This window comes from Oryx dammah, unplaced genomic scaffold (assembly GCF_014754425.2).
Source record: "Oryx dammah isolate SB20612 unplaced genomic scaffold, SCBI_Odam_1.1 HiC_scaffold_11, whole genome shotgun sequence".
Lineage (NCBI taxonomy): Eukaryota > Metazoa > Chordata > Mammalia > Artiodactyla > Bovidae > Oryx > Oryx dammah.
Window position 1 is genome coordinate 22,734,793 of NW_024070195.1, and position 23,491 is coordinate 22,758,283.

Genomic DNA, 23,491 nt, shown 5'->3' on the forward strand with positions numbered 1-23,491 from the left:
TCACACCAGTCAGAATGTCTGCGATCCAAAAATCTGCAAGCAATAAACGCTGGAGAGGGTGTGGAGAGAAGGGAACCCTCCTACACTGTTGGTGGGAATGCAAACTAGTACAGCCACTATGGAGAACAGTGTGGAGATTCCTTAAAAAATTGCAAATAGAAATGCCTTATGACCCAGCAATCCCACTGTTGGGCATACACACAGAGGAAACCAGAATTGAAAGAGACACATGTACCCCAATGTTCATCGCAGCACTGTTTATAATAGCCAGGACATGGAAACAACCTAGATGTCCATCAGTAGATGAATGGATAAGAAAGCTGTGGTACATATACACAATGGAGTATTACTCAGCCATTAAAAAGAATACATTTGAATCAGTTCTGATGAGATGGATGAAACTGGAACCGATTATACAGAGTGAAGTGAGCCAGAAAGAAAAACACCAATACAGTATACTAACACATATATGGAATTTAGGAAGATGGCAATGATGACCCTGTATGCAGGACAGCAAAAAAGACACAGATGTGTATAGCGGACTTTTGGACTCAGAGGGAGAGGGAGAGGGTGTGATGATTTGGGAGAATGGCATTGAAACATGTATAATATCATGTAAGAATCGAATTGCCAGTCTATGTCTGATGCAGGATATGACACGCTTGGGGCTGATGCACGGGGATGACCCAGAGAGATGTTGTGGGGAGGGGGGCGTGTGGGGGGTTCATGTTTGGGAACGCATGTACACCTGTGGTGGATTCATGTCAATCTATGCCAAAACCAATACAGAATTGTAAAGTAAAAAATTAAAAATAAATAAATAAATAAATAAAATAAAATAAAATTAAAATGTAAAAACCATAAGTGTTGATTATGACACAATTACGCTTTAGAGTTTATATATATTACATAATTCTTTTGTGGTACCAAAGATATAACTAATATTTTTTTTCATCTATCTATCCTAAACCCAACAATTTCACTTTAGGAATTTATTCTATCAATATACTCACATATGTATGAAATAAAATATGTATCAATACAAGCATATTCATGTGGTATTACTTGTCATCCAAAAAATGGAAACAACATTTATCAACAAGGAATTAAATAAATGAAAGTGTATACAGAGGAATTAACTGAATCAAGTTACAAAATGTATCATTTTCTGGTATTTAAAAAAGAAAAATATATACATACATATGCTGAAATATGCATACATGCAATATCTCTGAGAGGAAACAAACTGTATTGCCTAAGGAACTGGAATGGGAGGGAGATTTACTTATTGCGTGCCTTGTCCTGTTACTGTTTTTAGTTTTGCTGCTGCTAAGTCACGTCAGTCATGCCCGACTCTGTGTTACCCCATAGGCGGCAGCCCACCAGGCTCCCCCGTCCCTGGCATTCTCCAGACAAGAACAAAGAAGTGGGTTGCCATTTCTTTCTCCAATGCATGAAAGTGAAAAGTGAAAAGTGAAAGTGAAGTCGCTCAGTCATGTCTGACTCTTAGTGACCCCATGGCCTGCAGCCTACCAGGCTCCTCCATCCATAGGATTTTCCGGTCAAGACTACTGGAGTAGGTCGCCAGGGCCTTCTCCAGTTTTTAGTTTTGCAGAGTCGACTGAAAAAATATATATCACCACCTAAAAGTTAAGGGTTGTGTTTTCTTCAGGAGACATGCCAACAACTTTAAGCACCAGAGCAACATCTCAAGTAACCCTGAGAAAACTGCTTCAAGAAGGTGAAGTGGAAGCTAGGATATATAGGAGTTTTGCCACAAAGGGCAGGTACTGCAAATAAAAGATTACTGTTAATAAAGGAAAACTAGGTGTCTTAAGGAACTTAGTGCTTTTCTACCTGTGGAAGATGTAAGAGTCTGGGCTCATTGAAATCCTTCCTTTGATATGCATCTCAGCTCTCTGGGACTAGTATCCCGTGTTTTCTCATCCTGAGTTCCCTCAGGGCTCACCGTAGGGAGAGGCTGCAGTCTGATGGCTTCTAGATGACAGCTTCTCTTTGTTTCCTTCCTGAGTTCCCTCAGGGTTCACCAGCTCACCTGTGCTGCAATCGCTGATGACTGTGAGTTTTCTGATACAGCCAGCAAGATTTCATTTCTCAGCCTCCTGTGTATATACTACCTATTCAATAGTAAAAGAGAGGAGGAAAGAGAGAAAGGGGTGAGGGAAGGGGTATGTATCTTTTTTATGCTGTCACTGGCTCAAGATAGAACTGGCTACAAGCTATGCACCATGCACCGATGGGAACTGGTTTATGTGCTCAATCACTAGCTGCTAAGCAGACGGCCATGAAAAGCTGGCACTATAGTAGGTCATCTCACATGCTAGTAAAGTAATGCTCACAATTCTCCAAGCCAGGCTTCAACAATACGTGAACCGTGAACTTCCAGATGTTCAAGCTGGTTTTAGAAAAGGCAGAGGAACCAGAGATCAAATTGCCAACATCCGCTGGATCATGGAAAAAGCAAGAGAGTTCCAGAAAAACATCTATTTCTGCTTTATTGACTATGCCAAAGCCTTTGACTGTGTGGATCACAATAAACTGGAAAATTCTGGAAGATATGGGAATTCCAGACCACATGACGGGCCTCCAAAGAAATCTGTATGCAGGTCAGGAAGCAACAGTTAGAACTGAACATGGAACAACAGACTGGTTCCAGATAGGAAAAGGAGTCTGTCAAGGCTGTATATTGTCACCCTTTTTCTTTAACTTATATGCAGAGTACATCATGCAAAATGTTGGGCTGGATGAAGCACAAGCTGGAATCAATATTGCTGGGAGAAATATCAAGAACCTCAGATATGCACCACCCTTATGGCAAAAAGGGAAGAAGAACTAAAGAGCCTCTTGATGAAAGTGAAAGAGGAGAGTGAAAAAGTTGGCTTAAAGCTCAACATTCAGAAAATGAAGATCATGGCATCCGGTCCCATCACTTCATGGGAAATAGATGGGGAAACAGTGGAAAAAGCAGCTGACTTTATTTTGGGGGGCTCCCAAATCACTGCAGATGGTGATTGCAGCCATGAAATTAAAAGACACTTACCCCCTGGAAGGAAAGTTATGACCAACCTAGACAGCATATTCCAAAGCAGAGACATTACTTTGCCAACAAAGGTCCATCTAGTCAAGGCTATGGCTTTTCCAGTAGCCATGTATGGATGTGAGAGTTGGATTATAAAGAAAGCTGAGTGCTAAAAAATGGATGCTTTTGAACTGTCCTGCTGGAGAAGACCCTTGAGAGTCCCTTGGACTGCGAGGAGATTCAACCAGTCCATCCTAAAGGAGATCAGTCCTGAGTGTTCATTGGAAGGACTGATGCTGAAATTGAAACTCCAGTACTTTGGCCACCTCATGCGAAGAGCTGACTCATTTGAAAAGACCCTGACGCTGGGAAAGATTGAGGGGAGGAGGAGAAGGGGATGACAGAGGATGAGATGGTTGGATGGCATCACTGACTCAATGGAAATGAGTTTGGGTAAGCTCCAGGAGTTGGTGATGGACAGGGAGGCCTGGCATGCTGCAGTCCATGGGGTCTCAAAATTGGGACACGACTGAGCAACTGAACTGAAATGATAGTAGGTTAATTGTTATGATCCTGTGCCTTCCCTACTCCCAAACATGAAACATCCAGTAATACTTTACATAATCCAAAACTTGAAAAGATCAATAATATACTCTATAATATTATCTGAAATCAAGGGAATTTAAAAGTAACTAAAGTCAGAGGTCAAATCTAATCTTTGGTTAGATTTTTGGTCAGATCTAACCAAATAAACCCAATATATATAATATATATATTATATATATACAACTCAAGAACTCTCACTGAGCCACGATCTTAGTCTGATGGCAACTGGTGAAAAATGACTAAATGGACAAAATACCTGGAGTAGTTAATGCACTAGGAGGTGTCGGGTGGCTTGTGGGCCAGTGGCCCACATCCACTTTGCAGCTATTAGGCCTTCCTAGAATAAATTCAGGCTCTGCTTCCTACTTTTATGCAAATTTTTTAACCATCCTCAAGCTTAGTACTTTCTTCTGTCAGCTGGGGATTTCACTTAGGATTAAGCTCTGTTACCATTAACAGATACCTAAAAATATTTGGCTTCATAAAGATAGTAGTGGCTTCAAAATTCAGAAGTAGAAGATTCAGAGCCAATGTGATCGTTCTGTTCAAATAAAAGCAACTCAGGACCACTTTCCTTTGAGCTCTGCTATTTTTAGGACATGGTCCACATTGTTGTGGTCCAAAATGGTATCTAGTGCTCCAGCCATTCCATCGTTATCCAGAAAGAGACAGCTTCAGTGGTATTTTTTAAAAGGCTCCATGAAATGGCCAGAAGAGATTTCTCCTACATCCTATTGCCTAACATCTTACAACTACATGAAATTGAAAGGGAGCCTGTGAAATAGTCTTTACTCTAAGTAGGCATGTTGTTGTTCCCCTTGTTGTTGTTGTTTGGTTGCTAAGTCGTGTCGAAACTTTCTGTGACCCCATGTCCTGTGGCCCACCAGGCTCCTCTGTCCATGGGATTTTCCAGGCAAGAATACTGGAGTAGGTTGCCATTTCCTTCTCCAGGGGATTTTCCCGACCCAGAGATTGAACCCACATCTCCTGCAGCTCTCGCACTGGCAGGCAGACTCTTTACCACTGAGGGAAGCCCATGACACTCAGGAGGTGGTAGTAAAAAGAAAACAATACCCTTGTACTCCCCTGTGATCCAGGGGAGCAGAGGGAGACCTTTCTATTTACCAAAGGGAGCATTGTTTCTGGCACATTTACTCTAGATCCTCCTGCCTTTTCTTAACCATGATTAGTAGCAGCCGCTAATGAGTTGTGAATTGCTTGGCAGAATTGAGGAGGTGTTTCTCTCCATGGTATAAGAGTTCTGGGATCACTCCCTCCATCACCTCACCACTCTTCCCTTTTACCTCCAGTACCACTAAAAGAGAAGTTAACTTCCTGGACTGAGGAGGAGAACTTGTTATCAAAAAGCTCCACAGTAAAAGGCTGCCTCTGGCCTCACATGTTCAGCAAAGTGATGGTGGGATGTGGTTATTACATGACCTCCTCAACCACCACCCTGCGTTCAAATCTCAGTGGTGGTGCTTGTTAGCTACACTTTCAGAGCAAGTGATTCATCCTCTGTTCGTTTGCATCTGTTTGTCCAAAAAAGAAGATAATCATTGTGCCCACCTCTTGAAGTTGTCATAAAGAGCAATCTGTTCTGATGTGCTTTGCAAAGTGACTGGGGAAGGAAGCCATAGCAATCATTACCCTTACCTGAAATCTGAGCTTTAATCAATTTCAAGGATATAGTATTTCTCATAATTTGCTTTTAGTTTTCAGTATGAGGATCAAGTGAAGGCTCGAACCAATCCAAAAGCTCCATATCATGGGGATGCTCTGGCAGCAAGGCAGTGAGGAGACTGACTTGATTGTGGGTAAGTCACATATTTATTCTTCTCCTATAACCCGTCCATTACTATATATCATCATTAATATTGTGAATGAAACAGGATCTAGAAATCTGGCCCTGGTGCTTACTAGCTGGATAATCTTGGGTGACTTACTCATCCTTTCTGAGGCTGTTTCTTCTATATATGAGGGATAGTATCAACAAGTTTTTCCATGGTTTTTGTGAAACACAGACCTTGAGAAATTTTTTTTAACATAGTGCCTGGTGCTTAGGAAACACTCAAGAGATGATAACTATGAAAATAATATGAAATTATCATTACTGGATGTGGAATTTGCATCTCATGACCTTGTAGCTCTTAGAAATGACTGACTCTTTGGTGACTGATAAAAGATTAAACATACAAGATTGAAATCAATGGGAACTAGGAAGTAGTGTTTGCCTTTCCTGGTGTAAGAGAAAAGAAGAACCTAGAGAAAGAGGGTGAGGAAAAGACCTGTTATGAAAGACAGACGAAAAGAAGGAACAGAGAGTCAAAGGAAGATAGAACCTGAAGATATCCAGAAATAACATACAGGGTAAGGCAACACATTGCCAAGAAAATAAGAATATGGGAAATTCTACAGCTGATGGATAAATAAAACTTGGTGGGTAATTGCTGAGATACAAGCAATAGGACAACTATAAAGTTCAAAAGAAATTTAAAATAAGCAGAATACCAATTACTTCCTAAAGGGCAAAGAGAAGACGTCTCTTTGTGATCAGATGTGATCAGAGAGGTACCCAGAGCTATGGGTAATATTTGTTCTGCTCTTAAATGGGAGTCGGGGGCAGGTATACCATGTGTTTATTTTATTATCCTGTAAAGCCTATAGACATATTTTATACACTCTTTATTACTCAAATTGTTGGGAATTCCCTGGTGGTCAGGTGGTTAGGACTCCACATTTTCACTGCATGGATTCAATGCCTGGTCAGGGAACTAATATTCCACAAGCTCCAAAAAAAAAAAAAAAAAAAAAAGTTATTAAAGGGAACAAATCTTATCCTCAAAGGGAAAGTAATGATGGAAGAAGAACTGGAGAAGAAGACAAAAAGGAGTCCTAACAAAAAGGGGATGAAATGTAGCTTCTAAGATAAAATGGTGACTCTGTGATGAAGAGATGCTTTGTTGTTGTTGTTGTTTAGTAGCAAAGTTGTGGTGACTCTTTTGTGACCCCATGGACTGTAGCCTGCCAGGCTCCTCTGGAATCTTCCAGGCAAGAATACTGGAGTGGGCTGCCATTTCCTCCCCCAGGAGATCTTCCCTACCCAAGGATCAAACACACACCTCCTGCATCCCCTGCACTGGCAGACAGATTCTTTACCACTGAGCCAGCATGGAAGTCTATCCCATTCCAAAAGCTTCTGGGACATCTTCTGCCATCAAAGTTACCCATATGCTTGCCACCACATCCTCTGAATGGCTTCCTACGATTGTCTCTTCTCAGAAGACCCCCTGTTCTGCCCCTTGACTGCAAGTGTGGTTCCACATCTCACATCTGTGGGCTTAGTTCAGTTCAGTCACTCAGTCATGTCCAACTCTTTGCAACCCCATGGACTGCAGCATGCCAGGCTTCCCTGTCCATCACCAACACCCGGAGCTTACTCACACTCAAGTCTACCCAGTCGGTGATACCATCCAACCATCTCATCCTCCGTCGACCCCTTCTCCTCCTGCCTTCAATCTTTCCCAGCATCAGGGTCTTTTCCAATGAGTCAGTTCTTCACATCAGGTGGCCAAAGTATTGGAGTTTCAGCTTCAGCATCAGTCCTTCCAATGAATATTCAGGACAGATTTCCTTTAGGATTGTTTGTGAGCTCACCTGTGACCCAAACTGCCTTTCACAGCAAAGATCCGGGTCACCTTCTCCAGGATGTTTTCTTGACTTACTTGCCCAGAATCCTCCTTACTGTGCAGACTTCCTTCTCTCACACACCCATCATCTTTGCTTTATTTCCCTTCAATTTCTTGGCAATCTCAACATTTTCTATCCCTTTCCTCCCTTTTGAACGACTGCATGAGGCCAGCTGTACACCAGCCTCTGCTTCTTCTGGTGAGACTTGAACCCATCACATTATACTTGAAGACTTGTTCATTTCAGTAGCTAAGGAAAGGCTACTATAGGACCAAGGTCACACATAAGTGATAGGCACCAGATCTTTTATGGGGAAATTTGCTACAAAAAACATTATTAGCAAAATTATGAGTATGAGCTAAAGTCAATGTTTTGCCAATGGTGGATTTTCTATATTGAGTAGCAGTACTATGTTTACATAAAAGAATTTCCTTTTGATTAGAAACCACATGCTAACATATGAAGGTGTGAAGAAGCATTATGTATGCAACCTACTCGCCAATAGGTCTGAATAAATATAACTGTGTATATAAAGAAAAGATAGAATGATTTAAAAGCAGCAAATACTAACAATTCATTGATCAAGAATAAACAAGAATTTTTAGGCTTGGAAATTCTCTGCAAGTTTCAGAGTTAGATATAGAAAGTTTTAAAATCTCAAATACTGAGTAGAATTAAGAGCATTCAACAAATTCTATGTTCTACTTAAATATCTCAATATCAACTCAGCATATTTTGCTTTTGATGTAATCTTATCTGAAAGGGAAAGTATTTTTTTAATTACATCATCTTCCTTATTTCAAGGTCCAATTAGTATAGATGTTTCTACTTCCAAAGCAAGACAACCGGCAGCCTGTTCTTATTTTGTGACATGCATGTAATGTTAAGTTGAGCTTAGGGCTTTATAAAAAAAAAATTATTTACTTATTTGGATGCATGAGGTCTTAGTGTGGCACACGGGATCTTTAGTTGTGACATGTGAGATCTAATTCCCTGACCAGGGATCAAACCTGGGCCTCCTGCATTAGGAGCTCGAAATCTTAGCCACTGACCACCAGGGAAGTCCTCAGGTTTTTTATTGATAGAAAACACTCTTGTACTTAGTTTAATAAATCACCATTTTTTAAAATATTTATCTGTCTGTGCCAGATCTGATATGTAAATGGGATCTGGTTCCCTGATCAGGGACCAACCCCTAGCCCCCTGAATTGGGAGCTCAGAGTCTTAGCCACTGGACCACCAGGGAAGTCTCAATCACAATCTTTTCATGGGACAAGATAACCTAGTTAATATCTCTGTGGTGGGGTCACTTCATACAGAGAAGAAATGTCCTTAATTCATACATTCTGCCTCTGGTGGCTCCCCTACAAATGAAAGTAAGGTGGATAAAACACGAGTGATCCAGAACATTTATGATCCAAAGTAGGAAGTACTGCATAGATACTCTCAGGAAGGAAACTCAGGAGAAATGAATCCTTTGGTAATGATTTCTGACAGAAGAGAATACTGAAAACTACCACAGTCCTCAGAACAAAACAGGCATTTAATAAATGATTGTTGCATTAAGGAAAACTAATTAATTATTCTGTTTCACATCAGTTTCTTTTGCCTTCACTCAGTAAGTCTGAGATACCAGGGTGAGTCTCCATCTGTCTTCTGCACATTCACGGCTTCCTCACTCTCACTGGACCACATTGGACCAGGAGGAGGAGGGGGAGAGAAGGAGCTGCTGGATGCTGATGTGCTGGGAAACAGGCTGAGTGAGTGACGACAGAAGAGAAATGCCCACCTGGTGTGACCTGACAAGCACCCAGGGTGAGTTCTTATAAGACAGGTGGGAACACACAGATCAGACAGCCCTCATCCCTCTAGGTCTGGACAGGAACAGGCCATGGTCAACCACAGCTCCCCAGTGGACTTCCTCCTTCTGGGCTTCTCTGAACACCCAGGGCTTGAGAGAATCCTCTTCGTGGTTGTCTCCATCTCTTACCTCCTGACTCTGGTGGGCAACACACTCATCATCCTGCTGTCCGTGCTGGAGCCCAGGCTCCACTCCCCGATGTACTTCTTCCTCTCCAACCTCTCCTTCCTGGACCTCTGCTTCACCACAAGCTGTGTCCCGCAGATGCTGGTCCACCTCTGGGGCCCAGGGAAGACCATCAGCTTCCTTGGCTGCTCTGTCCAGCTCTTCATCTTCCTGTTCCTGGGGACCACGGAGTGTGTCCTCCTGACAGTGATGGCCTTTGACCGCTACGTGGCTGTCTGCCAGCCCCTCCACTATGCCACCATCATCCACCCCCGCCTGTGCCAGCAGCTGGCAGCCATGGCCTGGGTAATGGGTCTGGTCCAATCAGTAGTCCAGACACCACCAACCCTCCGCCTGCCCTTCTGCCCACATCGGCAGATAGATGACTTTGTGTGTGAAGTCCCTTCTCTGATTCAACTGTCCTGTGGAGACACCACCTCCAATGAAATCCAGTTAGCTGTGTCCAGTGTCATCTTCCTGGTCATGCCGCTTACCCTCATCCTTCTCTCTTACGGTGCCATTGCCCGGGCAGTGCTGAGGATTAACTCGGCCGTAGCATGGAGGAAGGCTCTGGGGACCTGCTCCTCCCATCTCATTGTGGTCACCCTCTTCTACAGTTTAGTCATTGCAGTCTACCTCCAGCCCAAAAATCCCTACGCCCAGAAGAGGGGCAAGTTCTTTGGTCTCTTCTATGCAGTGGGCACTCCTTTACTTAATCCCCTAATATACACCCTGAGGAACAAGGAGGTAAAAAGGGCGCTCAGGAGGTTGCTGGGGAAAGACAAGGACTCCAGGGAGAACTAAAGGTAAGCTGCTTGATGTGCTTTCATTGAGAGGATATTCTTTATTCTTTTTCAAGCAAGTTAGACCTCTCCAGTCTACAGCCTTCCCTATACCTATCCAAGCTGCTACAGTGGGTCACAGTGTGTGTGTGTGTGTGTGTCTGTGTGTGTGTCTGTGTGTGTGTGTCTGTGTGTGTGTGTGTTACAGGAGACATGTATGTTGGAAAAAGGGAAACAGAGTTAAAAAAAAAAAAGAGTAGAGAGAACTTCAGGGAGCTTTGGTATGAGTGAAAACAAGGAGAGGTTTGGGGTCTACATGTAGGCGGGAGTAAGCGTCATGATGCTTAGGCCTTCCCTGATGGCAGGCCTTCCCTGGGACACCCTCCACCATGCACTTTTCCCGTACTTTCCAGAAGGAAGAGAACAGCCCCTGAATGCAGGGGACAGGGCCTGGAGAAAGCATGCAGCCTGGAGGACAGGTAGACAAGAGCTGTTCTCCCAGGACTGTGTGTTCAGGGCCCCACCAGCCTGTACTCCAGATGACACTTGTGCCCATCAGCTGATGCCACATGGCCTGCAGGCTTCTGCAGGGTTGCTAGGGTCTCAACAGTTGAGCAAAGCAAAGACTAAACCCTGAGGTCTCCACTCCCAGGCAGAACATATTAATCATGTCTTTCATTTGTTATATCCTGATGCTTTGACAGAAAAACATCTATTTCTGCTTTATTGACTATGCCAACACCTTTGACTGTGTGGATCACAATAAACTCTGGAAAATTCTGAAAGAGATGGCAATACCAGACCACCTGATCTGCCTCTTGAGAAACCTATATGCAGGTCAGGAAGCAATAGTTAGAACTGGATATGGAACAACAGACTGGTTCCAAATAAGAAAAGGAGTACGTCAAGGCTGTATATTGTCACCCTGCTTATTTAATTTATATACAGAGTACATCATGAGAAACGCTGGGCTGGAGGAAGCACAAGCTGGAATCAAGATTGCCAGGCGAAATGTCAATCACCTCAGATATGCAGATGACACCACCCTTATGGCAGAAAGTGAAGAGGAACTAAAAGGCCTCTTGAGGAAAGTGAAAGAGGAGAGTGAAAAAGTTGGCTTAAAGCTCAACAGTCAGAAAACTAAGATCATCGCATCTGGTCCCATCACTTCATGGGAAATAGATGGGGAAACAGTGGAAATAGATGGGGAAACAGTGGAAACAGTGTCAGACTTTATTTTGGGGGGCTCCAAAGTCAATGCAGATGGTGACAGCAGCCATGAAATTAAAAGACGCTTACTTCTTGGAAGAAAAGTTATGACCAACCTAGATAGTATATTCAAAAGCAGAGACATTACTTTGCCAACAAAGGTCCATCTAGTCTAGGCTATGGTTTTTCCTGCGGTCATGTATGGATATGAGAGTTGGACTGTGAAGAAGGCTGAGCGCCGAAGAATTTACGGTTTTGAACTGTGGTGTTGGAGAAGACTGTTGTGAGTCCTTTGGACTGCAAGGATATCCAACCGGTCCATTCCAAAGGAGATCAGCCCTGGGTGTCCTTTAGAAGGGATGATGCTAAAGCTGAAACTCCAGTACTTTGGCCACCTCATGCGAAGAGTTGACTCATTGGAAAAGACTCTGATGCTGGGAGAGATTGGTGGCAGAAGGAGAAGGGGACGACAGCAGATGAGATGGCTGGATGACATCACCGACTCGATGGACATGAGTTTGAGTGAACTCTGAGAGATAGTGATGGACAGAAGGCCTGGCGTGCTGCAATTCATGGGGTCACAAAGAGTCAGACACGACTGAGAGACTGAACTGAACTGAACTGATGCTTTGACATCTGGGGTTTTGATGTCCCTGGAGGGACTTGCCCAAGACTAGCTCATTCCTGGACCTCCCTGGTGGCACAGTGGATAAGGGTTCACCTGCCAGTGCAGGGGACACAGATTCAACCCCTAGTCCTGGAAGACTCTGCATGCCTCGGAGCAATGATGCCACAACTACCAAGCCCCTGCTCTAGAGCCTGAGAACCGCAACTAATGAAGCCTGCCAGCTCTAGAGCCCTTGAGCCAAAACTAGTGAACCCCAATGCTGCAGCTTCTGAAACCTGGGTGCCCTAGAGCCAGCAAGCCACAACTACTGACCCTGAGTGCTACAACTATTGAAACCCAGGCACCTAGAGCCTGTGCTCCACAATAAAAGAAGCCACCACAGGTGAAGCCTGGGCACCGGAACTAGAGAGCAGCCCCTGCCGCAACTAGAGAAAGCCCTGGCACAACAGTTGCACAGTAAAGAGGTCACCCTGAGAATGGCTTTTCAAATGCAAATCAACCAACTCAGAGCTCAGTCCTCAACCACCTCCTTCATCAAGCCCTCACACTCCAGGCCACCATCCACCTGCCCTAATCTCGCCAGGGCCAGGTTCCAGCCAACTAGAAACAGCCCCTGCGTCAGAGTCCACTGAAAGTATACAAACTAGCTAGTTCTCAACCTCCTTCTTCTGTCTTGGCCATTCCTTTCTGCCGAAACCACATGAAAGCTTCTTGCCCACAGTTCTCTGCTCCTCTCTCTTCCTGTGACCAACTTTGCTGCTTTCTAATGTGGCTCTGCACGGCCACGTCCTCTTGAAATCTATGAGTAATAAACCGTCTCTTCAGAGGCCATCATTTTCGAAACTGTTGGCATAACCGAGTTTCATATCTGTATCTATTAATACACTGTAAGACACAGAGTTTTAGAGGTGTGTCAGTTACCTCTTCCTGTCGGTTAAAGTAAGTCCCCCTCCCCTTACAGATTTCACAAATAGAAATTCTCACCTTCAAACTCACTGAGTGTCATGTTGCTCCTGACTGGCCAGCCCTAGTGACAATAGAGAACCTGGCCACTGGAGCTGGGGGTTTACAGCCCGCAGCTGTTACAGGAGGAAACATGGGATCCTTCCGAGAAAGACTAACCCAGGGGATTCCCTACCCAGTGAGGGCCAGAGTTCAGGGAAATGCTGCCCTTTCAAGAAACGTGAAAACAAACCTAGGATCCTGGTCATCCCTCTTTGCTCCTCCCTTCCTGTGTGAAATTATCTCCCTCCCAGAGACAGAACAGACCCGGACTCCCCAGCTGCCTTCATTCCTGATCAAAAACATTGTTTTTTCCCTCAGGAGTTTTCACATATCCTTGGCTACGAATGCAGCATCAGAATGGATTCTCTTGCTCTGTGTCCTAAAAAAGTAAAATTCTCTTCAAGACAGAATATTCTCACCTTATTTATTTTCTGCAGTTTTTGTTGCTTAGTTGCTATGCTATGCTAAGTCACTTCAGTCGTGTCCAACTCTGTGCAACCCCAGAGACGGCAGCCCACCAGGCTCCACCATCGCTGGGATTCTCCAGGCAAGAACCCTGGAGTGGGTTGCCATTTCTTTCTCCAATGCATGAAAGTGAAAAGTGAAAGTGAAGTCGCTCAGTCATGTCCGACTCTAGCGACCCCATGGACTGCAGCTAAGTCATGCCCAACCCTTTCCTGACCCCATGGACTGTAATGCACCAGGTTCCTCTGTCCATGGGATATCCCAGGCAAGAATACTGGAGTGGGTTGTCATTTCCTTCTCCAGGGGATCTTCCCGGCACAGGGATCGAACCCATATCTCCTGCATTGGTTCTTTACTACTGAGCCACCTGAGAAGACCCCGTTTTTCTCTAGCAATAAAAAATAAATCAGACAAGGACTAGAATTAGACTGTGGGAATTCTGACAGGTTAGGGAGATGGAGTAAGTAGCACATACGCCCATGAACATCCCATCTTGCCCCAGGATGATGGACTGGCCTTGACCAAATCAATCCACCCATCAAGTCCTCCCTGGGGAAGATGCTTCCTTTCCTTCTAGAAATAAAGTCTCATGAGAGAATGTGAGAAAGTGCTCTGAAAACACACTATTAATAGAATAGAAAAAATAATGCTTTAGAAATGTAAACCAAACCCAAATCCAAACCTACTTTGGATTTTTATTTACTGATGGTTAGAGTAGAAATTCAGTGGAGGCAGAATGCCTAGGTGAGAGGTTCCAGCAAATCTTCTTCCCAAAACTAATGAATAAATTTGGACAAAATAGAAACAACCATTTCAGAACCTCTAGGGGTTAACCAAAGGCTGCACAAGAAATTAAGAAGATCATCTAGCAAGTGGACAAAATTAGGTGTGCAATGTATAAATAATGTGCTGGCGGTACTCTTTAAAAACATATCGGAACATATCAGTGTCTTTCTTCTTGGGGCTTTGTTTTTAAGGCTTTTATTGAATTTGTTACAATATTGCTTCTGATTGATGTTTTCAACTCACACCCCTTGCATTGAAGGCAAAGTCTGGATCACCAAGGAGGTCCCTGTGCTGGCAGTATTTTTAAAAGGAAGGACAGTAGGGAATTCCCTGGTGGCCCAGTAGTTAGGACTCTGTGCTTTCACTGCTGAGGGTTCAGGGTCAATCCCTGTTCTGGAAAGTAAGATCCCACAAGCCACTTAGTCCAGTCAAAAGTATAAAATTTTTAAATTTTTTTAAAAAGTAAGGACATTGCACATTTATATTTATTTGTAGATGCATACCAGTTCCCAATATATTGACTCAGCTCCAAATTAAGCTTCAATAACTGCTATGCATTAATGGACAGAATTCCTTTCAAGATTTCTCCTTTACAGTGAGGACATTAAGCTTTCTCAGAGGGTTCGGAAGGAACTGCAGGAGAGAGGGCTTCTCTCTCTGGGTCCAGTGGTTGCACTGGTCCAGGGAGGAGGTATGAGGACATCCGGTGTTGCCCTGCCCCAGCTGTGTGCCCAGAAGACACGAGCCCTCAGCAGTCTCACAGCCCTAACCCAGCCTGATGGTCGCCTTCTCACAGCCCTTCCAACGTAGGTGCCCCACACTCCACATCTCCCACCCACTCCCACCTCTCTTACTCCACAAACCAAAGCACAGTCGTAGGGATTCTACCAACTACCAAGCATGTGCATTCCAGTTATATATTCAGGGTCTGCAATGATGACTACCGGGTAGGTCCATGCACCTAACAGATCCATGGAGATCTGGACTGGGCCAGGATGCCATTTATTAGAGAACTCCATAAGCCCTGCTCTGATGGGGGAGGGGCGTGATAATGACGCAGCCACATCATATGAGGGTTAGACTGAACGCTTAAGTGCTCTTCCAACCCTAGGGTTTTATAATTCTCTGTCACTACAGTGTGCTCTGACTCAAGCAGGCTGAAATGGAAAAGGAAGAAGTAGAGACCTTTCAACAGCAGGCAAGGACTTCCCTCATGGTTCAGTGGTTAAGAAACCACCTGCCAATGCAGGAGACCAGGGTCTGATGCCTGGTCCTGGAAGATCCCACATGCCCAAGCACCACAACCAGAGAGTAGCTCCCACTGGCTGCAACTGGAAAGAGCCCTAGCATAGCAACAAAGACCCAGCACCCCAAAAATAAAATTAACTGATTAATTTTTAAAAATAAAATAAACACAGCATGGGACTTCCCTGATGGTCCTGAGGTTGAGAATCCACCTTCCAATGCAGGGGATGTGGGTTCAATCCCTGATCGTGCAATTAAGAACCCACATGCTATGAAACCCTGGCATCACAACTAGAGAGAAGCCTGTCCATGGCAACTAAGACCTCAGGCAGAGCAAAAAAATTAAAATGGCATCTTGAATTGATGAATCAGAGGCTTGAAAGGACTATCTGGAAGCCTGGGGGGACTCTCTGGAGGTGATGGAAAGGAGAGATCACTTAGTTCTCCCTATTGACAGAATCGGTGGGTGACCTTTTTACCTCCCACAGGGATGACTATTGCTGGCCCATCTCCTCTAGACATTTCCCCAGGGGAATATCTAGCTAATTGCCTGTGAACTGTGAGGCCCCAGGGTCTTAGCAGAGTAATGAGTGCTACGTCTCCGTGGGATAGGAGTCCTGGGACCCTTCCCAACATCACCACACCAGTGTCAATCCTTAACTTCCCTTGCCACAAAAACAGGCTAACAGCTCCTGCAGACAGAGGGAGAAGATCCTTTGGCCATTTCACTCCCAAGGAGCTCCACAGCATAGGTAACTCTGACCTCCACTCCACTGACCTCACCTTCCCTCCAGAGATGCTCGGGGCTGTGGTAGGGGCGCAGTCTCTGCAACCCACTACATGTGTGTGTGCTAAGTCACTTCAGTCTTGTCTGACTTTGTGTGACCCTATGGACTGTAGCCCGCCAGGCTCCTCTGTCCATGGGATTCTCCAGGCAAAAATACTGGAGTGGGTTGCCATTCCCTCTTCCAGGGGATCTTCCCAACCCAAGAATCGAAACCTCATCTGGTTCTTTACTAGCGCCAGCAGGGGAGCCCCTACAACCCACTGTGCTGTGCTTAGTCACTCAGTCATGTTCGACTTTTTACTGCCCCATGGACGGTAGCCCCCTAGTCTTATCTATCCATGGGAATTCTCCAGGCAAGAATACTGGAGTGGGTTCTACAACCCACTACTTAGTTTCAAATATCAGCTTACTAACTACATTGTCTGGGTAAAGTTATTTAAACATTCTTAAGCAGGGGCCATGCTAATCATCTCTGTATCATTCTAATTTTAGTATATGTGCTGCCCAGAGGGAGCACAAGCTATTTAAATATTCTTAGTTTCAATTTTCTCATCTTATTTAGCGACTAAACCACCACCACCACCACCAAAAGGAAGATAACACACAGAACTGTGGTAAGGACAATCAAAGATGTGCTGGCAAAGGTTTAACAACCAGCTTGGCTGTGGGCAGACACAGCCCTAAATTGAAGTGTGGCCAGTTTCCATTATGTAAATATGGCTGCCATGGCTGATTCACGCTACCAACAATTTATCACGTGTCTCACAAAATTCCTGAAAATTTAACAATCAAGAGCTGCTGCTGCTGCTAAGTCACTTCAGTCATGTCCAACTCTGTGCGACCCAGTAGATGGCAGCCCACCAGGCTCCCCCATCCCTGGGATTCTCCAGGCAAGAACACTGGAGTGGGTTGCCATTTCCTTCTCCAATGCATGAAAGTGAAAAGTGAAAGTGAAGTCACTCAGTCGTGTCTGACTCTTAGCAACCCCACGGACTGCAGCCCACCAGGCTCCTCCGTCCATGGGATTTTCCAGGCAAGAGTACTGGAGTGGGGTGCCATCTCCTTCTCCGAACAATCAAGAGCTAGTATGAGTCAACTGCAACATATCACATGTGCATATGCTTAGAAGTGCCTAGCAGGATTAGCGATCTGTATTGTGACTAGAGACCTACTGCCCATTCAAGGATGTCCATTCCTCTTTACTTTAGGTTTTCCCCTCGATGTGCAAAAGAAGGCTAGACACCAGTTAAGAGTTTTGTGTTCGCTGGCAGCAAAAGAGATTTTTATCTGATTGAAGGTAAGTGAAAAGCTTGTTCTCCTTTGAGGCATGAGTTTTCACATTTCACGTGTCCTCAACAGCTTCAAACTAAAACAGGGACTAGAATCTCAGCCCAGAAACTAACTGGTTGGTTGACCTTAGCCAAGTTACTTACCCTCTCCCAAACTGTTCCCTTCTTGGTAAATGTGGGATAATAACATCATATTGCAGCGTTACTATGAGAACCAGGTGTTCAAAGAGTTGATTGGCACCAAGCTTGACTTATAGGGAGCATTTAACAAATGTTGTGGCTAATAGCAAGAGCAGGTACCGATCACTGGATTATGTAAAACTCCTTTCAGTGGACCCGCCAACCCCTGCCCTGGCTCCTAGCACAAGGCTGGTACTTCTGGGGCACAAAAACTGAATCAATGTATAAGCTGAAGAATGAATGTGTCAGAGGGAAAGGGACTAGGAGAAAGATGCTAAATGAAAATAAAAGTCGAAAAGACAGATCAGAGGAGAGAAAAAAGAGAGACTCACTAAGAAAGATCTCACTTAAAGAAACTCAGAAATAAAGCAGAAGAAGAAAGGGAGTGAAATGGCAAAAGAATGAGAAAGTTAGAAATGCAAAACAAGGATTAGGATGATAGTGGTGAATTAAAAAATAGTTGGTTCTTAATTAAGGGTACAAGGGCTTTTATAGTAAAGAAAATAAAGGAGGTAATGACTGCTCAAGGGGCCTGGGATTTCTTTTTCAGGAGATGAAACATTCTGGAACTGATAATGCTGGTTGCACAATTTACGAATATACTAAAAACCATTAGGTTATACACTTTAAAAGGGTGAATTTATAGTGTGTAAAATATATCTTCAAAAAGGAAAACAAAGTCACAATTTAAAATTCAAAATGTTAAAAACAAATTCAAAATGAAGGTTACACTTTCAGGAATGGGCAATTGAGCGGTCAGGGACGGACCCCTAGGAGCTTCTAAGATACTTGAGACATTGATTCAGTCCAGGCTGGCACGTATACCAGGGTTGACTTTATTACTCATTAGACTATAGAGATATGCTTTGTTTACACTTTCATTTGAGTATATAACAATCTGAAAGTACTTTTAAATATATCCTATAAAGGAGAAAAGAACTATGGGAGAAAAAGAAAGAACAAACCAAGAAAGATACAAAAGCAGAACTTTCCGGCCAGAAGGGGATGCAATAGAGCTTAAACACAAATGGAGATCTCATGATGGGGCATGTTCAGGCCACTCTAGAGCTTCAGGGCACTTTTGTCACCTGCCACCATCCCCCAGCGGCCTTCTGAAGGTCTTGTAAGACCAGAGAAACTTGAGTCCTTGTCTCTCAACTGCCAGAGTGGCTGCAGCCTCCACCCCATCCTGAGCTGACCTTCTATACCCCAGTACTTCCCTATTTATTTTTTGTAATCCAGTTACCTCCTCTAGGAAGCTTTCCCTGATACACCTACCCAAGTTGGTCCTTCATCTTCCTGACTTTTTCTCTAATTCACTCAATGTGTTGGTATTCCTGACCTTTATCTTGGAGTCTTTGACAATGTTCCCAAGATCTCCTCCATGATTTTAATATGCACAGGACCACCTCGCCTCCTGCCTGTAGGCTTCCCAAGGCGGAGACAGCACGTGGACCAGCTCGCCAACCAGAATTGTTGGTTCTGTGACTCAGGCAAGCAAACTGATCTCTCATTAGACACAAAGGCAAAACCTGTCTCATAGATAAACATTCCATCTCTGATAAGCTGCTTTGCAAATAAACAAGCATAAAATCCATGGAGTATAAATAGCTCTAAAAATTCATCACAACAATAAATGATCAAATCTACAGACTCCATTTACAATCAGAAAATGTATTCAAAGTATATACGTTGCTATTTCTTCCAACAAATACATAAGGAAAAGACAACACTTAGAATAGTGCTCTGAAAATACCAGCACTCCATAAATGCATGTTGGGTGAACTAATTAATCCATGCTTTACACCAGCCCCCTTTAAACTGAACCAGTGAATCTGAGACCAGTGTGAGTCTCCATCTGTCTTCTGCACATTCACGGCTTCCTCACTGTCACTGGACCACATTTGACCAGGAGGAGGAGGGGAAGAGAAGGAGCTGCTGGATGCTGATGTGCTGGAAAACAGGCTGAGTGAGTGACGACAGAAGAGAACTGACACCTGGTGAGACGTGACAAGCACCCAGGGTGAGTTCTTATAAGACAGGTGGGAACACACAGATCAGACAGCCCTCATCCCTCTAGGTCTGGACAGGAACAGGCCATGGTCAACCACAGCTCCCCAGTGGACTTCTTCCTTCTGGGCTTCTCTGAACACCCAGGGCTTGAAAGAATTCTCTTTGTGGTTGTCTCGATCTCTTACCTCCAGACTCTGGTGGGAAACACACTCATCATCCTGCTGTCCGTGCTGGAGCCCAGGCTCCACTCCCCGATGTACTTCTTCCTCTCCAACCTCTCCTTCCTGGACCTCTGCTTCACCACAAGCTGTGTCCCGCAGATGCTGGTCCACCTCTGGGGCCCAGGGAAGACCATCAGCTTCCTTGGCTGCTCTGTCCAGCTCTCCATCTTCCTGTTCCTGGGGACCACAGAGTGTGTCCTCCTGACCGTGATGGCCTTTGACCGCTATGTGGCTGTCTGCCAGACCCTCCATTATGCCACCATCATCCACCCCCGCCTGTGCCGGCAGCTGGCGGCCATGGCCTGGGTCTTTGGGCTGGTGGAGTCAGTAGTCCAGACACCACCGACCCTCCGTCTGCCTTTCTGCCTCCACCGGCGAGTGGATGATTTTGTGTGTGAGGTCCCAGCTCTAATTCGCCTCTCCTGTGGAGACACCACCTACAATGAGATCCAGATGGCTGCTGCCAGTGGCTTCATCTTGGTTGTGCCTCTCAGCCTCATCCTTCTCTCTTACAGAGCCATTGCCCGGGCAGTGCTGAGGATTAACTCTGCCGTAGCATGGAGGAAGGCTCTGGGGACTTGCTCCTCCCATCTCATTGTGGTCACCCTCTTCTACAGCTCGGTCATTGCTGTCTACCTCCAGCCCCAAAATCCCTATGCCCAGAAGAGGAGCAAGTTCTTTGGTCTCTTCTATGCAGTGGGCACCCGTTTACTTAATCTCCTCATATACACCCTGAGGATCAAGGAGGTAGAGAGGGTGCTCAGGAGGTTGTTGGGGAAGGATGTGGACTCCAGGGAGAGCCGAGGGAGAGCAGCCTAATGTGCTGGAAAAGCAAGAACAGCTTCTCAGTGATTTTGCCAGGAAGTCTGTGTCCACACAACTCTGCTCTCCTCACAGCCATCATACCACAGAAATGGATGGCAGCCCCCTCTGTGTGCGTGCAAGTGAGTGTGAGTGTGGGTGTGTGACACAGAGAGATGCCTCAGAAATGGATGACAGCCCCTGTGTGTGTGTGCATGCAAGTGTGAGTGTGTGTGTGACACAGAGAGACACACACAAAGAGAGAGAAACAAAAACTGCAAATGTGTTCCGTGGAGTTATGTAGCTCTACATGAAGCAAATGAATCAGATTTAATATTTTCCTTATTTTGTGCTTCACACAAAATGTTGATCTCCCCAACTTTATCATTTCTATTTCTAACTCACCTCCTTGTCACATTGTCACTATTTCTTCACCTCCACTTCTAATTTCTACTGTCATTTCTTTAGTTCTCCCTTAAGTTTTTTCCACTTCCCTATGTGTCTATTTTGCTATCTCATTCTATTTTACCCCCACATGACAGCAAGGAGATAGGGAGGTGAAGCCCAGGGGGTTCTGAGACTCACCCAAGGACACACAGTGTTAGGACTAAATCCCAGGCCCCATGACTTCCATCCAGCAGCTTCACAATTACAGGCAGTAGTTTTCATATCAACATCAAACATTTCCATATACTTGGGCTGGAAGTCAGAACAGAGGCTTAGGAGAAACCTTAATTTCTTCAGTTCTACTCTTTCCTCTTCTCTGGCACCCACAGATGACAGACCAACCTCTAAGACAGAGAGGGAGACATCAAAATGTTTATGCTGGTGAACAGGTTTGACAAGGAGGGATTGGTGCCATCTAATGGATCTTCCCTGTAGCTCGGATGGTAAAGAATCTGCCTACAGTGCAGGAGACCCGGGTTCTATCCTTGGGTTGGGAAGATTCTCTGGAGAAGGGAATGGCAACCACTCCAGTATTCTTGCCTGGAGAATCCTATGGAAAGAAGAACCTGGAGGGCTACAACTCATGGAGTCACAAAGAGTCGGAAACGACTGAGTGACTAACACTGCTAATGGCAATATGTGGTATTACATCTGGCATCTCAGACTCCTGACCTAAGACCTGTCCAGGGTCATCAGTCCTGTACTCTTGCTCAGAAAGATGATAATTATCGTACTGTTATTATTAGGTATTTAAATAGTGATTATGATATCCCAGGTACCATTTAAAGTAGTTCACGCACATTGGCTCTTTTAATCGCTATTACAATACTATGAAACATATAATATCCTTTATCAGATGCAGAAACTAAGACCCAGAATTTAGTAGTAGCTTAACAATGTCAGAGCTTTGGACCTGAGAGGACTGGAATGAGTTTTCATGATCTTCATCCTGCAGTTGGATACAAATAATGTCTCCCCAGCCCAGGTTAGAATTCTCAAGCTCTCAGTAAACTTTGAGGAAATTGGGGACTTCTCTGACCATGCTTCCACACCTGGCTTCCATCCCTGATCAGAGAACTAGACCTCACATGCCCTAAGTGTTCGCATGCTACAACTAAAAGATCTTGTGCAACCAAATGAGGTTTTTTTTTAAAAAAAAAAAAAAAACCTGGAGGAAATCATCCCAGTCTTAAAAAAGTGTTTAGTTGGTTTGCTCCCTGAAATAAGAGTTTATAATATGCTCCAAAGCATCGCATGGAAACAAGAAACAATAGCCTGCCTGGAGGAAGTTTTGGTACATGGTGTGTACTCCTCAGTTCCTGCACTGGACTTCAGAGTCCTAGAAGCAAGGACCAGGAAGTTGCAGAAAGCTGGCCCCTATTTAGTTCTATAAAAGAATGAGCGAGTGAATGTCTCCAAAGAATATGTAAAGGGTTCTGGAGTCCTAATCTCACAGATACTGTCTCCCAGCTTCCCCATGGCAATGGCAACAATACCAAATTCTCTCAGGTACGTGCTGATAAAATAAGAAAAAGGAAAAGGTTTGGTGGCTCAGATGGTAAAGAATCCACCTGCAATGTGGAGCCCAGGTTCAATCCCTGGGTCAGGAAGATCCTCTGGAGAAGGGAATGGCACGACAGTATTCTTGCCTGGAGAATTTCATGGACAGAGGAGCCTGGCAGGCTACAGTCCACGGGGTCACAAAGAGTCGGACACAACTTAGCCACTAACACTTCCACCTCCATTCCAATCCCAACACAAAATGGCTTGGATTCAACATTTACTCTGGCATCCACAAAGAATAGCCGCATTAGCTCTGTTTTAATCCCAATCTTCATTTCAGCCATCCATTAGTCCAATCTTCTTGTCTTCTTGGCCTCCTTACTAGCCTTATCATAATTTCAATGTAGATCTCCATTTTATTTAATAATTCTAATCTTGCCCTACAATGAATGCTAAGCCTAACTCCACTTTTCAAACATTTGTAATATATTTTTTTCATGATTACCTATTGGGCTACGCCATGAAGTTTCTCAAGCCCTGTAATCACCCAGCCTTAAGTCTGCAGAAGGAGCCCAGAACAGTGACAGAGACATCAGTGATTTACTGAATATCAGTTTATTGGATAGAGAAAAACCCTGGAGTGACCTCCGCACAGCATAAGGCAGAGATCAGACATTAGCTGTGGGGGCAGGGATGGGGGGAGGTTACCAGTTATAGGGGGAATTGACTTCTCGTTGGCCCATCTGTTACCAGGGAAACAAGCAGAGG

At 44.5% G+C, this 23,491-nt stretch overlaps 2 protein-coding genes and 1 non-coding gene across 3 annotated transcripts; 2 read left to right on the top strand and 1 right to left on the bottom strand.

Moving 5' to 3' along the window:
- The first annotated feature begins 9,227 nt into the window (after positions 1-9,227).
- Positions 9,228-10,166, top strand: LOC120870374 (olfactory receptor 2H1). Its single transcript, XM_040250034.1, has one exon. The coding sequence runs from the start codon at positions 9,228-9,230 to the stop codon at positions 10,164-10,166; it is 939 nt and encodes a 312-aa protein (XP_040105968.1).
- Positions 10,167-16,680: 6,514 nt separating this feature from the next.
- On the bottom strand, positions 16,681-16,786 carry LOC120870675. The gene has a single exon (XR_005722872.1). It is a non-coding gene; the product is annotated as a U6 spliceosomal RNA (small nuclear RNA).
- A 3,051-nt stretch (positions 16,787-19,837) lies between these two features.
- LOC120870355 (olfactory receptor 2H1-like) lies at positions 19,838-20,791 on the top strand. Its single transcript, XM_040250012.1, has one exon. The coding sequence runs from the start codon at positions 19,838-19,840 to the stop codon at positions 20,789-20,791; it is 954 nt and encodes a 317-aa protein (XP_040105946.1).
- Positions 20,792-23,491: the final 2,700 nt, after the last annotated feature.

What these genes read in the sequence shown, in the direction of transcription:
- LOC120870374 (XM_040250034.1), top strand. Translation starts at nt 9,228, where the DNA reads ATGGTCAACCACAGCTCCCCAGTGGACTTCCTCCTTCTGGGCTTCTCT.
- LOC120870355 (XM_040250012.1), top strand. Translation starts at nt 19,838, where the DNA reads ATGGTCAACCACAGCTCCCCAGTGGACTTCTTCCTTCTGGGCTTCTCT.